Source organism: Nansenia antarctica (assembly GCF_963989245.1).
Source record: "Nansenia antarctica genome assembly, chromosome: 6".
Lineage (NCBI taxonomy): Eukaryota > Metazoa > Chordata > Actinopteri > Argentiniformes > Microstomatidae > Nansenia > Nansenia antarctica.
Genome location: NC_137676.1, coordinates 4,015,578 through 4,030,858, shown reverse-complemented (window position 1 = coordinate 4,030,858; position 15,281 = coordinate 4,015,578). Strand labels below are relative to the sequence as shown.

At 45.5% G+C, this 15,281-nt stretch overlaps 1 protein-coding gene across 1 annotated transcript in view; it reads left to right on the top strand.

Annotated features, from left to right (window-relative positions):
* kdm5bb (lysine demethylase 5Bb) overlaps positions 1-13,433 on the top strand; it is a gene marked incomplete at its 5' end in the record, with an annotated part of 33,526 nt that extends 20,093 nt beyond the window's left edge. Inside the window, 10 exons of the mRNA XM_080535031.1 lie at positions 1,856-1,970; positions 2,721-3,076; positions 4,506-4,644; positions 5,259-5,438; positions 5,754-5,924; positions 6,584-7,144; positions 8,759-8,843; positions 10,875-11,089; positions 11,549-11,824; positions 12,450-13,433. Coding sequence (XP_080391157.1) covers positions 1,856-1,970; positions 2,721-3,076; positions 4,506-4,644; positions 5,259-5,438; positions 5,754-5,924; positions 6,584-7,144; positions 8,759-8,843; positions 10,875-11,089; positions 11,549-11,824; positions 12,450-12,587 — 2,236 coding nt within the window. The 3' untranslated portion in view covers positions 12,588-13,433. The remainder of the gene's footprint in view (positions 1-1,855; positions 1,971-2,720; positions 3,077-4,505; positions 4,645-5,258; positions 5,439-5,753; positions 5,925-6,583; positions 7,145-8,758; positions 8,844-10,874; positions 11,090-11,548; positions 11,825-12,449) is intronic.
* Between the last annotated feature and the right edge of the window lie 1,848 nt (positions 13,434-15,281).

Genomic DNA, 15,281 nt, shown 5'->3' with positions numbered 1-15,281 from the left:
AACCTCTATGCTAACTCCCATCACCATCACTGTCTTCCCAAACAATGATACTAAAAGAGGAGGCGGCTAAGAGGAGAAACCGCAATGTGGATGCACTGCGTCATTAAGTCTGTTCACCTTGACTGTTGACCCCCCCCCCCCCCACCCCCAGTGTAATTTCACATGTTTTTTTATATTTTTCGATAATTCAGATGATTGTAATATATAATCCCTTTTATAATTTTTTGGCACGTTTTTTTAATAAATAATATTTTCTCGTGTCATGTTCTGGGGGTCAGGGTAATCGGTCCTGCCACTCGAGGTTATGGAGTAACTGGACCCCTAAGTGCTTGTTGGAGAGCAATAAATATCAACCCCCATCAGCACCGGTGTCCTTGTGTGTGGCTGTGTAGCCTGTGCAACAATAACACAACACAGTACAGAGTAGCAGTAGGGCAGTACCCCATTACCCTGGGCTGGGACCCCTCCCACCCCGGCCACAGCCTCCTCACCCTGCTTCCCTCTGGAAGAAGGTTGCGGCTGCCTAAAACTGTAAAGGCCCGCCACAGGCTCAGTTTCTTCCCCTCAGCCGCCAGGCTGATAAATGACTCTGGCTTCCCCCTCCCCCCCGCCCCCAAGTCTGCCCAGGACTGAATATGCACTGGACTCACTGTAAAAACTCTGCATTGCACTTTTATACTGTATATGTAGCACTATCCAATGCACTGTTGTCTGTCCTGTGTTGTCCTGTTTTTTGCATTTGTTGTTGATCATGTATACACGTGAAAAAAGTATAAACGCACTTACTGTAACGCCAAAGCAAATTCCTATATGTGTATGCATAATGGCAATAAACGTAATCTGAATCTGAATCTGGGATGAGAGGCAGGTAGTCTAGAGGTTAGAGAGGCAGGTAGTCTAGAGGTTGGAGAGGCAGGTAGTCTAGAGGTTAGAGAGGCAGGTAGCCTAGAGGTTAGAGAGGCAGGTAGCCTAGATGTTAGAGAGGCCAGCCAGCAATCAATAGGTCGCTGGTTTGATCCCCGCCTCAGGAGGTGAGCCGGTGACTGGAGGGTTGCTGGCGTCATATCTAAGCAACCACTGCTGTTGTGCCCTTGAGCAAGGAACTTAACCCCTAACTGCTCCAGCGGTGCCAAAGATGGCTGACCCTGTGCCTCTGTTCGTATGCAGAACTATGTACTAACTATGTTGTGCTCTGTTCAATGAAAATAAAGTTGGTTCTTATCTTAAAATACAGTTTTTCACAGTGTCCACAGTATTTGGGACTGAGTTACATGCATAGATCATATTAGGACGTTCGTCTATTGTCTACGTCAGCTGTAATATTAACACCAGTTACACAGACATACTGTAGTCAGATGGGAAGTACGAGTATTATATATCCTCTATTGCTCGAACATTAGATTCGATTCGATTCGATTCGAACATAATAATACATTAGACTTTTTTCTAGACACTCAAGGACGCTTTACAAACTGAAAAGATTGAGTAGTAAAATAAAAAGAAACAAACAAATAAATAAAAGAAAGTATAGGGTTCTAATTAATTTGTATATATATCTAAGTGTCATTGTAGGACAATCTACTCTGTATACTGCAAGTATATCTAGATTTCGGGCGGAGAAGCGGCGAACAAGCAACGCCAGCGACCTCTCTCGACCGGCATTATTTATTTTTAAAAACATGGTCTGTGATGTCTGTCTATGCAACATACTGTACAACTCCATCGCCCGTTTAACTTGGGTTGTTTTAATTCCATTCCATTCCATTTTTGGCATTTAGCAGATGCCTTTATCCAAAGCGTGAGTAAGTGAATCATGTAAAAAATGTGAATCTTAATTGCCCCCCCCCCCCCCCAGGTACCGCTGTGGTGGGGGGAAGTCCCAGAGCCAGCTGACTGTGGAGGAGCTCAGGTCCTTCGTCCGGCAGTTGTACAACCTCCCCTGCAGCCTGAAGCAAGCCCCGCTGTTAAAGGTAGGCTTACACTACAACACATACATCTGTCTAAGTAAGCCAATCATCTATTCATAGATTTCAAGATCCTTCTGCTTGTTTATAAAGTTCTCACTGGCACAGCACCTTAGAATATATGAAATATCTTTTGCTAGAATATCAGCCCAATAGAGCTCTCAGGTCTTCTGACGCTGGTTTTCTCTGTGTACCACATGTACAAAATGTACAAAAGAGGAGATTTGGTGAGGCTGCATTCTCATTTTATGCACCCAGATTGTGGAATGCACTGCCAGTTCACATTAGGGATGCAATCTCAGCAAATATGTTCAAGTCAAGACCAAAAACCCATCTTTTTAATATTGCCTTTAAATGACTAAATAATGAAATGATGATTATATGATGATTAAAGCACTTTGAGCTGCAATGTTTGCAGGAAAAGTGCTATACAAATAAAAGTTATTATTATTATTATTATCCATCAATCAGTCATATAGCAATACAAATAAAATAAAAGTTATTATCCATCAATCAGTCATATAGCAATGCAAAGTAATCTATGCTAGGGCCAGGGGCCATTGGCAGTCATAATGCTAGAAGAAGGAAGATGTTTATTATGATTTATTAATTTACAGTAGAGAAACTAGTAGAGGGGATGAAGAGGGACAGTTGAGGTGTAGCCTTAGGGGTGATGGGAGTCCATAACCCTGAGATAAAACATCTGAATCAACCATCGCTGTTCAATCTCAATAACAAGAAACATTTGAACCCCAGGAGCTTCTGAATCGCATCGAGGACTTCCAGCAGCACAGTGAGAAGGTCCTGGGGGACGGCGCTCCCAGCACCGCCGAGATCACCAGCCTGCTGGACGTCAGCCTGGACTTCCACGTGGAGCTCCCTGAGCTGCCCGCCCTGAGGGAGAGGCTAGAGCAGGCCCGGTGGATGGAGGGGGTACTGCAGGCCAACGCCCACCCTGCCACCCTGTCCCTGGAGACCATGCGGATGCTCATTGACCAGGGGGTGGGCCTGAGCCCCCACCCCTCGGTGGAGAAGGCCATGGCGCGCCTGCAGGAGCTGCTCACCGTCTCCGAGCGCTGGGAGGACAAGGCGAGCTGCCTGCTCAAGGCCAGGTGAGGGCAGCACTGAGTCACGTGTGTGTCGGTTTAGTCAGTGTGTGTAAAAAAATTCAATAAAAAAACCTGCCAAGGAAGGAGTCCAGAATTGTTTTTTTAGGGATCCACTGTGAAAGGAAGAAGACTACACTGACTGTATTCAGGTGAAAGAGGTGAAAGGTCATTGTCTGTTTTTTTGGTTAGTTAAGATAAGGATCCAAACTGACATTTCAGACCTTGATAATTCAATAATTTAATTAGTGTCCTCGCTCAACTCAACTACGAAGCTAAAAGAAAAGAAAAATACAACGCTTTTGTCAGAAAGAGGCAATAAAAGGTTGAAATAAAGAATGGCGTTAATGCTTCCCCATTCTCTATCCTTAAGCAACATGACGCTAGCTAGGCTTAATCATGGGTAGGAGTAGTAGTAGTAGTATGGATATCTCTGCTTTCATTAATGTACAAACATTTGCACTGGTGACTGGTGATGACTGACTTGTACATTAGCGCAAACTATGTCAGTGTCCCTGATTTTGCTTCATTTTAATTACAGCTAGTGTGCTGTAAAATGCTGCTGCTAGAATGTTCCACAAGACCAACAAAAAGTGAGCATGCATATATCTAGTTCTGCCTTCATTCCATTGGTACCCAGTGCTTTTTTAATAACCACTGTCACCGGCGTTTTTCTAAAAAAAAAGAAGAAAAAAAGAACGCTTTTTAATGGCATGGCTACCAGGAATGCGCTCCAACACATACCCCACGGTTGAACTGTTAACCAGCTGATATTTTTAATTCTCTGCATCTTCCTAGAAACTAGAGCCCATTCCTATGTTTTCTTTTTAGCCATTTTAGAACTTTTTAGTATGGTCCGACTGTACTGTTCTCTTTTAGCTCATCAAGGATGGCTGGTTTGTTTTGTTTATTTGAATACTTGTATGAATAAGTATGTTGAAAACAAAATATATGTATATGTGGGAATGATCCAATGGTGTATTATTGTGGTTGCAAGGAGTGTTATGGTTGCCTATGTGAAGCTCAGTGGTTCATCGGTGTTAGAGGGAAAACTTTGCATGGTTCACAATCACCACCACAGAGAAGTCTGCCACATCTGAAGCGTTCAAAGCTTGAATTGAATTTACCATTGTATAGCTTGCAGTCTTATAACATACGTATTCTGTTAAGGAATTGTGAACTACTCTGTTGGATATAAACATAGCTTTTCATGACGGTGTGACCGCAGTAGAACCATCTATTCATGATTTTAATACCACCTGAGGAAAAATATGTCTCTTTTTTACAAAACGACGACTATGTGCTCCACGCCGCCCGCTCCCGAGACGCGTATAACACGGCCTTGTTCCCCGGCCAGACGTCAGGCCTGGTGGCGGTGTTCTGGTGAGGGGCTTTGAGAGCTAACTGCTGTTGTTGTTTCCCTGCCTTCCTCCAGGCCCCACCACTCTGTAGAGACCCTGAGCGAGGCGGCCGACAAGGTGGCGGCCATCCCAGCTCACCTTCCCAACTGTCGTCTGCTGCAGGATTCCGTGGCCAGGGCCAGAGGGTGGCTCCAGGAGGCAGAGGAACTCCAGGTAACTATGGAAACGGAAGCGCATGCGCACACATTTAAATAAAAAAAATACACATTTAGGAAAATGGACTGTTAGGGCTGAAAGTGTCCCAAGAAAACCAAAAGGGACTAAACCAAAGTGCAGTATAGCCGTACATAAAGCAAGCCACAACATAAGAAATTGGACAGGGTCACTGAAATGGCGTATACAAGGTTAATATTTACTACCACGTTTTCTAATGGCGGCAAATATGTACCTCTTCGAACGAAAAGGTAAAATCGGTACGTCAAGTGCCATTGCTCGACCGTGACGTCGGGCTTAAGAACCAAAACAACACTCTTTACTGGACGTCCCGTGTCATACGATCTCACCCCTTGATCTCGCCGATTCACCTCAGCCATTTAAGCACTACTTTAAAGCTCAAACAAATGTTAGTGGTACTAACACTACCGTATAATTCTCCTTAACAAGCATCTCTAACACTATCAACACTGTAACAGGTTGATGAATGAGTATTGTAGCTTTTTATATAAACACGTGGGAAACAATTATCGGCATGTGTGTTGAGTATGTAAACAAATTTGCAACCGACGGTCGACGGTTGTTGAACTCTGATTCAACTCTTGTTTTCGCAGCTCGGAGGTCGCGCGGCGCCGTTTGACAGCCTGTCAGACCTGGTGCTGCGAGGATACGGCCTGCAGGTCCATCTGGAGCCGCTGGCCAAGCTGGAGTCCCTGGTGGCGGAGGTGGACGCCTGGAGAGACGCCGCGGCTGAAACCTTCCTGATGGAACACTCTCACCTCTCTCTCCTCGAGGTACTGGGAAGAAAGGCCCCCCTAACAATTTCTCCCAACAGTTTCTTTTTATTATTACTCCTACTCAATGTTTTGAGTTTGTAAAGCGTCTTTGAGTGTCGAGAAAAGCGCTATATAAGTCTAATGTATTATTATTATTATTATTATTATTATTATTATTATTATTATTAATGCAGATTCAATTATTAGTGCATAATTCTTAGAATTCCAGGGATGGGGGAAATGTAGAAGTTTAACCCCCCCTACAAACACACACACACACACACACACACACACACACACCAGTCATTGGAACTTATCCCATGTTTCCGTCAGGTTCTGTGTCCGAGGTGTGAGGTGGGACCCGGGTCTCCGAAAAGGAAGTCGAAAAAAGTGAAAGTGAGCAGCTGCTCCTCCCAGCAGCACGGCAAGAAGAAGCCGGGGAAGCTGGAGTGTCTGGGAGACCTGGAGAAGGCGCTCTGCGAGAGCACGGACTCTACCTCAGCTGTACGTGCTGCACTGACACAGCCCTCACACCCCTCAGTGTAGGGTAGCTTACCCTGACTGTCACCTGACTACATCAGGACCATGCGTTCAGGGAAAAACTCCTGCCCCCCCCCCCCCCCCTCACCTCACACCTAAGACATGAATTAGAAATACGCTAGACTTAAAAACTCTTTTTTTTAGTGCAAGATGCTGATCCTGACCATGTGTTCAGGGAAATCTCCTGACCCCCCTATCACACATAATACATGAATTACAAACACGCTTGGATTAACACTTTAATAAAAAAGTGCAAGACGCTGGCCCTGGCAATGTGTTCAGGGGAAAAACTCCTGGCCCCCTATCACACATAATACATATATTAGAAATACGCTTGGGGGGCGCTTGGTGGTGTAACGGGTTAAGCGGTGACCACGTAACCGCAGGGTTCCCGGTTCGATTTTGGCCGCGGACATGTCCTGCATGTCATCCCTTCTCTCTCTCTCACCCATCCTTCCTGTCAAAATCTCTACAGTCTCTATCAATAAAAAGAAGAATATGAGTGGGACTGCCCCACTCAGAAAAAACTTAACACCTTTGAAAGATTAACACCTTTTTAATCTTTTTTTTTGAAGTCCAATATCCATATTGACATGTTCTCTCCCCCTGTCCTTCCTCACCAGATGGCGTCTCTGGAGGAGGTGCGTTCGAGGGAGCTGGAGTCTCTCTCGTCTCTCAGGGCCGCCAACGAGTCCAAGCTCCTCCCCGCCGCCGACTGTGCCGACCTGAAGGTGTGCGTGTGCCTGAAGCCGCCCATGGGCGCCATGCTGCAGTGCGAGCTGTGCAGGGACGCCTTCCACAGCGTGTGTGTCCGGGGAGGGGGGGGTCCCTCCTCCTCGTCGGGGGGGGGGTCGGGGTCCTCGGCCCAGCAGCAGGAGGAGGCGTGGCTCTGCCCGCAGTGCCGGCGCTCGGAGAAGCCCCCCCTGGACAAGGTGCTCCCCCTGCTGGCCGCCCTGCAGCGCGTGCGGGTGCGCCTGGCGGAGGGCGACGCCCTGCAGCACCTGGTGGAGAGGACGGTCAGCTGGCAGCGCCGGGCGCGGGAGGCTGCCGCCGCCTACGACCTCCCCGACCTCCAGGGAAGCCCCTCGGAGTCGCCCGCCGCCGCCTACGACCTCCCCGACCTCCAGGGAAGCCCCTCGGAGTCGCCCGCCGCCTCCCCGTCCCGCTGGCCCTCGGACAGACAGGTGGGTCTCATACCCTCCCCTTCCTCTGGATGGCGAAGGTTGGGTTAGGTTGGGTTAGGTTAGGTTAGGTTAGGTTGGGTTGGGTTAGGTTGGGTTAGGTTGGGTTGGGTTGGGTTGGGTTGGGTTAGGTTAGGTTAGGTTAGGGTTGGGTTGGGTTAGGGTTGGGTTGGGTTAGGTTAGGTTAGGGTTGGGTTGGGTTAGGGTTGGGTTAGGGTTGGGTTGGGTTAGGTTAGGTTAGGGTTGGGTTAGGGTTGGGTTAGGGTTGGGTTGGGTTGGGTTAGGTTAGGGTTAGGTTGGGTTAGGGTTGGGTTAGGGTTGGGTTGGGTTAGGTTAGGGTTGGGTTGGGTTAGGGTTGGGTTAGGGTTGGGTTAGGGTTGGGTTGGGTTAGGTTAGGTTAGGGTTGGGTTGGGTTAGGGTTGGGTTGGGTAGGGTTGGGTTGGGTTAGGGTTGGGTTGGGTTAGGGTTAGGTTAGGGTTAGGGTTGGGTTAAGGTTAGGTTAGGTTATGTTACATTAGGTTAAGGTTAGGTTAGGTTAGATTCAACTTTATTGGCAGTACCAGAAAACGAAATGCAGTTGTAGCATCTAACCAGAAGTGCAAATAGTGATATAGTGCAAAACATGATGTTGTAGACAAAATGGGATATATACAGTTATGAAATGATAATTACAGTAACATAGTACATAGGATATGTATAGTTATGAAGTGATAATATACTGTAATTAAGTACAGTAGGTAGTATGTATATATACAGTGGTCTATTCATTCTAAAGTTATATATTATTAATTTAAAGACATCATTCTAATGCCAAGTGACCCTGTCAGTTAACTGTGTGTGTGTGTGTGTGTGTGTGTGTGTGTGTGTGTGTGTGTGTGTGTGTGTGTGTGTGTGTGTGTGTGTGTGTGTGTGTGTGTGTGTGTGTGTGTGTGTGTGTGTGTGTGTGTGTGTGTGTGTGTGTGTGTGTGTGTGTGTGTGTGTGTGTGTGTGTGTGTGTGTGTGTGTGTGTGTGTGTGTGTGTGTGTGTGTGTGTGTGTGTGTGTGTGTGTGTGTGTGTGTGTGTGTGTGTGTGTGTGTGTGTGTGTGTGTGTGTGTGTGTGTGTGTGTGTGTGTGTGTGTGTGTGTGTGTGTGTGTGTGTGTGTGTGTGTGTGTGTGTGTGTGTGTGTGTGTGTGTGTGTGTGTGTGTGTGTGTGTGTGTGTGTGTGTGTGTGTGTGTGTGTGTGTGTGTGTGTGTGTGTGTGTGTGTGTGTGTGTGTGTGTGTGTGTGTGTGTGTGTGTGTGTGTGTGTGTGTGTGTGTGTGTGTGTGTGTGTGTGTGTGTGTGTGTGTGTGTGTGTGTGTGTGTGTGTGTGTGTGTGTGTGTGTGTGTGTGTGTGTGTGTGTGTGTGTGTGTGTGTGTGTGTGTGTGTGTGTGTGTGTGTGTGTGTGTGTGTGTGTGTGTGTGTGTGTGTGTGTGTGTGTGTGTGTGTGTGTGTGTGTGTGTGTGTGTGTGTGTGTGTGTGTGTGTGTGTGTGTGTGTGTGTGTGTGTGTGTGTGTGTGTGTGTGTGTGTGTGTGTGTGTGTGTGTGTGTGTGTGTGTGTGTGTGTGTGTGTGTGTGTGTGTGTGTGTTGCTGCAGGCTCCGTGTCTGACTCCAGAGTGGAACAGGACCGGCCACGCCCAGACCGTCTTCTACACAGAGCAGAGATGCATCCCCCTGCAGGGTAACACACACACACTACTGTACTACACACACACACTATTGTACTACAGTGTAGTACAATTGTGTGTGTGTAGTACAGTAGTGTGTGTGTAGTAACTACACACACACCCACACTACTGTACTACACACACACACATACACACACACTACTGTACTACACACACACACACACTATTGTACTACACACACACTATTGTACTACACACACACACACTACTGTACTACACACACACACAAGCTCAAGCTCAGAATCAGAATCAATTTGATTTCCAGACTTGCGTGTGGTGTAGAGGAGAAAGGAGAAGAAATGGGTGTCTGTCCTGTTACTGACGCAGGTCTCTGTATATGACCTCCTGTATATGACCTCCTGTATATGACCTCCTGTATATGACCTCCTGTATATGACCTCCTGTATATGACCTCCTGTATATGACCTCCTGTATATGACCTCCTGTATATGACCTCCTGTCTATGACCTCCTGTATATGACCTCCTGTTGCTCAGTGAATCAAGTCTGTTTTCTCAGACATTATTTCCCATATGCTGAGACGACATGTCACATTTCATACAGCATCAGAGGCGTCGTTGGGCCTGGGAATCCGGGGCCATAGTCATAGAAAAAATATAAAAAATCTACAAAAATAATAACGTCCTATTTGTATGTACTCTAGGTCCATACACTATGTCTATCTATATTTAGCGCGGCCCATCACCATCAATTTAGCGCGAGCACCCCCCCCCCCCCCCCTCCCCTCTCATATGTGCTATCTGGGCTGGGCTAAGCCCCCAATGTTTCAAGGTCCTACCACCGCCTCAGTGCAGCATAGAGCTGGGTTACATGGCTAGCATAGAGCTGGGTTACATGGCTAGCCTGTTTGTAAAGTTTGCCCAGAGTCAAATATAACCCTCCAAAACCCCTTCACCGGCTATTTTTGCGAGTGAGTCAAACAACATTTTAACACATTTTATTGAGAATTGCTCCTAGCTATATCTGGTGTTGCTTTCCTAAATAGCTCAGTGCATGACTAACATGAACTTGGTGCAGCTGTTCTGTCTGTCTTTTTTTTGCCAGGAAGCAAAAAAAAATCACATATTTGGTTCCTTACTCTGAAACGAGTATAAGATTCAGATTCAAGATTCAAAAAAACGATATTGTCTTTCACATAATGATAGAAAATTGTCTGGGGTTAGGGGGCTCACAAACAACGTAAACATCCCACCCAAAGACTCACATAAAACTACATTAAAACACGAAGAATTCCATAAATAAATAGGAACAGGTGTGCCAGGCTGCGTTAAACACTAGTGACGGTCTGTTTGGTCTTGTTTAACATGGATACTGCAGAGGGAATGAAGTAGGCTATATGGACAAGGACAGACCTCCTACAGGGGTTATATGGGTGAATCCCTCCTGTGCCTTAACCTTTAGTATTTGAAATGCACAAAGACATCTGTGTCTACTGACGCCTTGTGCTATTATTATGATTAGTATTATGAGTCACCAGCTATCTTCCGCCGTAGACTAAAGACCTCTTCATCTCTTCAGGTTTAACTGTCCCTCCTAAGACCGCTTCCCCTCTACCCCCCTGTACAGTTTCTCTACTGTTAATAATAATAATAATAATAATAATAATAATAATGCATCTTCTAGCATTGGGACTGCCAATGACCCCTGGTCTTAGCTAGATCTTTTCTTAGGATTACTGATGTGTCGATGATTCACTTACTCAGACAAATGTTCTTGTTGTAAGTCGCTTTGGATAAAGGCGTCTGCTAAATGTGTGCAAAAAAACAGCGTCCGCACACTCAAAATTATGCCTGAAGAAGGTCTATGACCGAAAACTTGCGCAATAAACTACTAGTTTTTTGAGTGTGCGGATGCTGTTTTTTTTGCACTCTATTGATACTCTTCAGTTCCAGCACCTCAGCTGAGTCTGATCACGGATGAGCGGTGGTACTTTCAGTATAAATGCCAAAAATTTAAAATGTAGTATCTCAAACGTGTGTGTCCTGACGTGGTGCTGTGCTGCAGGTCTGGAGGCGGAGCTGGAGGAGCTGATGGTGGAGGGCCTCCTGCTGCAGGTGTCTCTGCCTGAGGTGCAGCACCTCCACCAGGTGTTACTGAACAGGCCGAGGACGCGTGGCCCCGCCCACGGACCCCGCACCACGCCACAGGACGACGCCCCCTCGGACTGTGACGCACGCAAGCAGTGCAACTCTCAGGGAAAGAATCTGCCACAGAAAGAGGTTAGTAATCAACTTATTACCGAAGCCTTGATTAATGATTGACTTGTATTGACAGTATCTTAAGGATGCAACATATGTAACTAAAAAATGAGGAGCTTGGTGGCGTAGCACACTTGTAATCGTCAGCCATGTAATCACAGGGTCCCCGGTTCGATTCCGTTCGATTCCAGCCGTTGACATATCTTGCTTTACCATCCCTCCTCTCCCTCAGCCATCTTTCCTGTCAGTCTCTACTGTCGCTATCCCAATGAAGCAGAAATACCCTAAAAACATATTTAATAAAAAATAATAATAATATGACGATCTCAGTATCTTAAGGATGCAACATCTGTAACTAAAAACGGTCTAATCCAACTACACCCAAGGTGAGAGGTCAAACCAGGAAACCATATCAAAGAGTGGAACGTCCCTTAACCCCTTGCTCTAACAACACTGTGTGATGTTTCTGACCCGCTCCAGGACGTCCACGGGCTGAAGAAGGATCTCCTGAGCGGAGCGGAGAAGAAGGCCAAGCGACGCCTGGAGAGGGAGGGCCTGGAGGCGGAGCGCCGGGACAAGGCCAAGAAGTTCAGGAACAAACGCCAGAAGATGAACAAGGAGAAGAGCCTGGAGCGCCACCGGGCCACCTCCACCTCCTCCTCGCCCCGCTCAGACTTCTCCCGCTCCGACGAGGACTCTGACGAGGAGCTGGTGATGTGTCCCGCAGAGGGCTGCCAGCTGCCCGCAGGAGACGAGGTCAGCACCACCTCGCGTAATCCTCTCTCACTGGCACCATGTCCATATTCACTGGCTCCATGTCCATATTCACTGGCTCCATGTCCATATTCACTGGCTCCATGTCCATATTCACTGGCGCAATATCCATATTCACTTTTTTTTTTTTTTTTACTAAATGTTTATTCATCTTTATGCAAATCTCTGATTGAACAATGTTACATTGTTGCTTCGTCGGCAAATTAAGGAGAGGAAAAAAAACTGAAAAAGACAACTATGTACGTTTCGACAAACAAGGAGAATTATAAATCATGCCATCATATAGATTCATATTCACATCGTTTAGCATATTGTTATCTTGTGAATGATAAGTTGTGCATAGTTTGGTGTGTATAGTCCACATTTCATTAGAATATGCCATTTAAGCAGATGCTTTTATCTTTATCCAAAGTGATTTACAATTACAGATTACGGGGACATTCCCCCTGCAGTAACTGAGGGCTAAGTGCCTTACTCAAGGGCACACTAGTGGTAGGCGGGATTTGAACACACAACACACAATCACCAGTCCAACTCACTATCCACCAGACCACCATTACTCTCTAGGTTATCATCATTAAAACAGGTGTATTTGTCTTTCCTCCAGGTGGACTGGGTCCAGTGTGACGGCAGCTGTAACCAGTGGTTCCACCAGGTGTGTGTAGGTGTGTCGGCTGAGCTGGCAGAGAAGGAGGACTACCTTTGTGTCAGCTGTACGATAAAGGACGATCGCATGAGGAAGTGAGGAGGAGGAGGATGAAGAGGAGGAGGAGGAGGAGGAGGGAGTGGATGAACTGTTTTGGAAAGGAAAAATTGAGGCGAGCACCTCTTCACTCCGTTAACAAGCCACCACCCCCCCCACCCACCCAACCAAGCACCCCCTGTCCCAGGCCCCTCTATGCCCACCCCCCGACCCTCCACCCCCCAGTACCCTAATTGTAACAACAGGTGCTATCTCCTCTTTATCTAAATTGTTGTCCAGAACAATATTACTGTTTGGTTACTTTTTGTATTTTTACATATATTTCTTTCCTCCTACGAAAAACTGTTTATTGTTGTCTAAATAAGTGACATGGTGTGGACTGCGTGTGCTGCATGGGTTTTCCATTACATTCGTGCAAAGGAATCTAACAAATGATGCACCCTGTTTAAAGATCAAGGGTTTTATATTACACACCGTTCTGTGGAACTTCCTCGCATGCAAGTCCAGAGACACAAGGAGTTGGGGGGAAAAGGTTTTTCACCCCACTCTCCCCCCTAAAAAAATTAAATAATAATAATAATAAACAATAATAATAATAAACAATTAAATAGAGAGAATTGTATTTTTTGGGACGCCCAGTGTTTAGTACATGCATCTTAATATAATTATTCCCCTTTTTTGTAGATTAGCTTTATTTATCTGAGCAATAATGTTGGCTTGTACTCCACTGAACTGTGTGTTGGTGATTTTAGCGATGCTTTGACGTACAGACAGAAAGCTAATAGACTGTGTTGGGTGACAGTTTGTGGACTAGACATGTAGCAGAGTGAAGGGAAGGAACATTGCTCTCGGGTTTCTCTATGGAAGGAAGGGCGTTGGGGTAGCGAAGACGTGCAGTTTTTATTGTGGAATAAAACCTTTTGTTCGAATATCAAATGAACGTTTCCTATTCTTTCTCTTGGTCATATTGAAATAAAAGAAAACACTTCTATGATTTCCCTCATCATGTCATAGTTTTTTTTAACCCCGTTGCATATTGTATCCCTATCAACCTTTCTAAATAAATGTATATTATATAAAGAAAGCATACTGCGTTCAGAGATGATTAGTTAGGCCTACCATTTTCTGTTCATTAGAACGTTTGTCAACATTGGGGCGTTCGTAAATTCGCTCTGAGAACGCCGGAGCGCACACTGGGTTCAACGTCATAAAGGGAGCAAGTAATTTGATTGGACAAGAGGCATTCCATGAGTGTTGATCAGATTTCCAGAGCGTATTTACGAAGGCAGCCATTGTCATCGCCTGCTATCTCTGCTCCAGTGATCTTAATTTGGGCATTAAGTTGGTGCTGAGAGAGGCGGACCGCGACCTGATTGGCCAACACTCCCTCCCTGTCCAAAATAAAGTATTTCAAATACTCGGAGCTCAGTTCAAAGGGAGTTTACCTTGTCTATCACGTGTTATCGGGAGTCCGATCGTATCAAAGATCCTACTATCAAAAGCAAAAAGGTTCGTGCAAAGCTCTGTTCGTGGGAACATTTTCCAGCAGGAGGGGGAAACTACAGAATCAGAGGCAACGCAGGGATGCAGGACAGCGAAGATGACGCCGACTTTGACGACCTGTTGGACAGTTTGGCCGGTCTGACATCTGCAGAGGTGCAAGAGCTAGAAAATGAATTAATCGACATCGACCCAGACCCGTCTGTGCCGGTCGGCCTCAGGCAGCGAAACCAGACAGAAAAGCAGCCGTCAATAAAATACAACCGGGGTGCAATGCTTGACTATTGTGAAGAAGAGACCAAGAAATTAATTCAAAGGGAGCAGTCCTTTGAGGTATGATAATGATGATGAAGTCTATAGGTTTCTGTGTTTCTCTATGGGGTAGAATAAGTAGGCTTATCACTACCAATTGAACAACTTACTTCAGGGTATAATCATACAGTCATACAGACTTGATTGCACCTATAGAAAATTAAGAATTAACAACTAAGAATTTAATTTGATTAGATTAACTTTGCACGAGAAAAACTACGTAAGTGGGTAAATAAAAAACGTACATGTATTGTGCAGGTTTAGACTTAAACAGTATGAGAATACAAATGGCATAAGAGACTTAATAAATTGTGTATAAATACCAGTTATTAAGATTGTGATACACCTCCGATGGGTTGTTTTCGCCATTTTCCATGATTAGTTTCAGATCTAGTTACCATATGACAATTCCAGTATCCCATTTCACTGATCAAGTTCATTTGTTAAGTGCAAAAGCAACGTGATGATAATGAAGACGGACGTTGACCTAGTTGACACTGAGCTTGCCTTCAGACTTAAGATATGTAGACACCCAGCCTAGTGAATATATATATAATACATATTATGGGCTCCAACAACAGGTGTTACGTGTGGAACACGCGCCATTTGGAGACAGCCGCGTGTGTAGACTGACACCCTAATAAGATGACTTGTTGTTTGAGAGATCTGCAGCATGTGGATGGAAAACCTTCTTCTACACACGGTGGCATCATCACTCTCAAAGCTGCTAGGCAGTGTGTTTTTTTCTTCATAAACAAATTCCCCACTAGAGCCCCAATAGTTTAAAGCCCCTCCTTCTATTATTCTCCTCCTATGATTTTATTTTGTCAACAAACAACCATGGAACATTAGGTGTTTTCATAACTAATAATAAATAAAAAAAAACGGATACACCTGTCATGTCAATAATAATACGACAGGTAT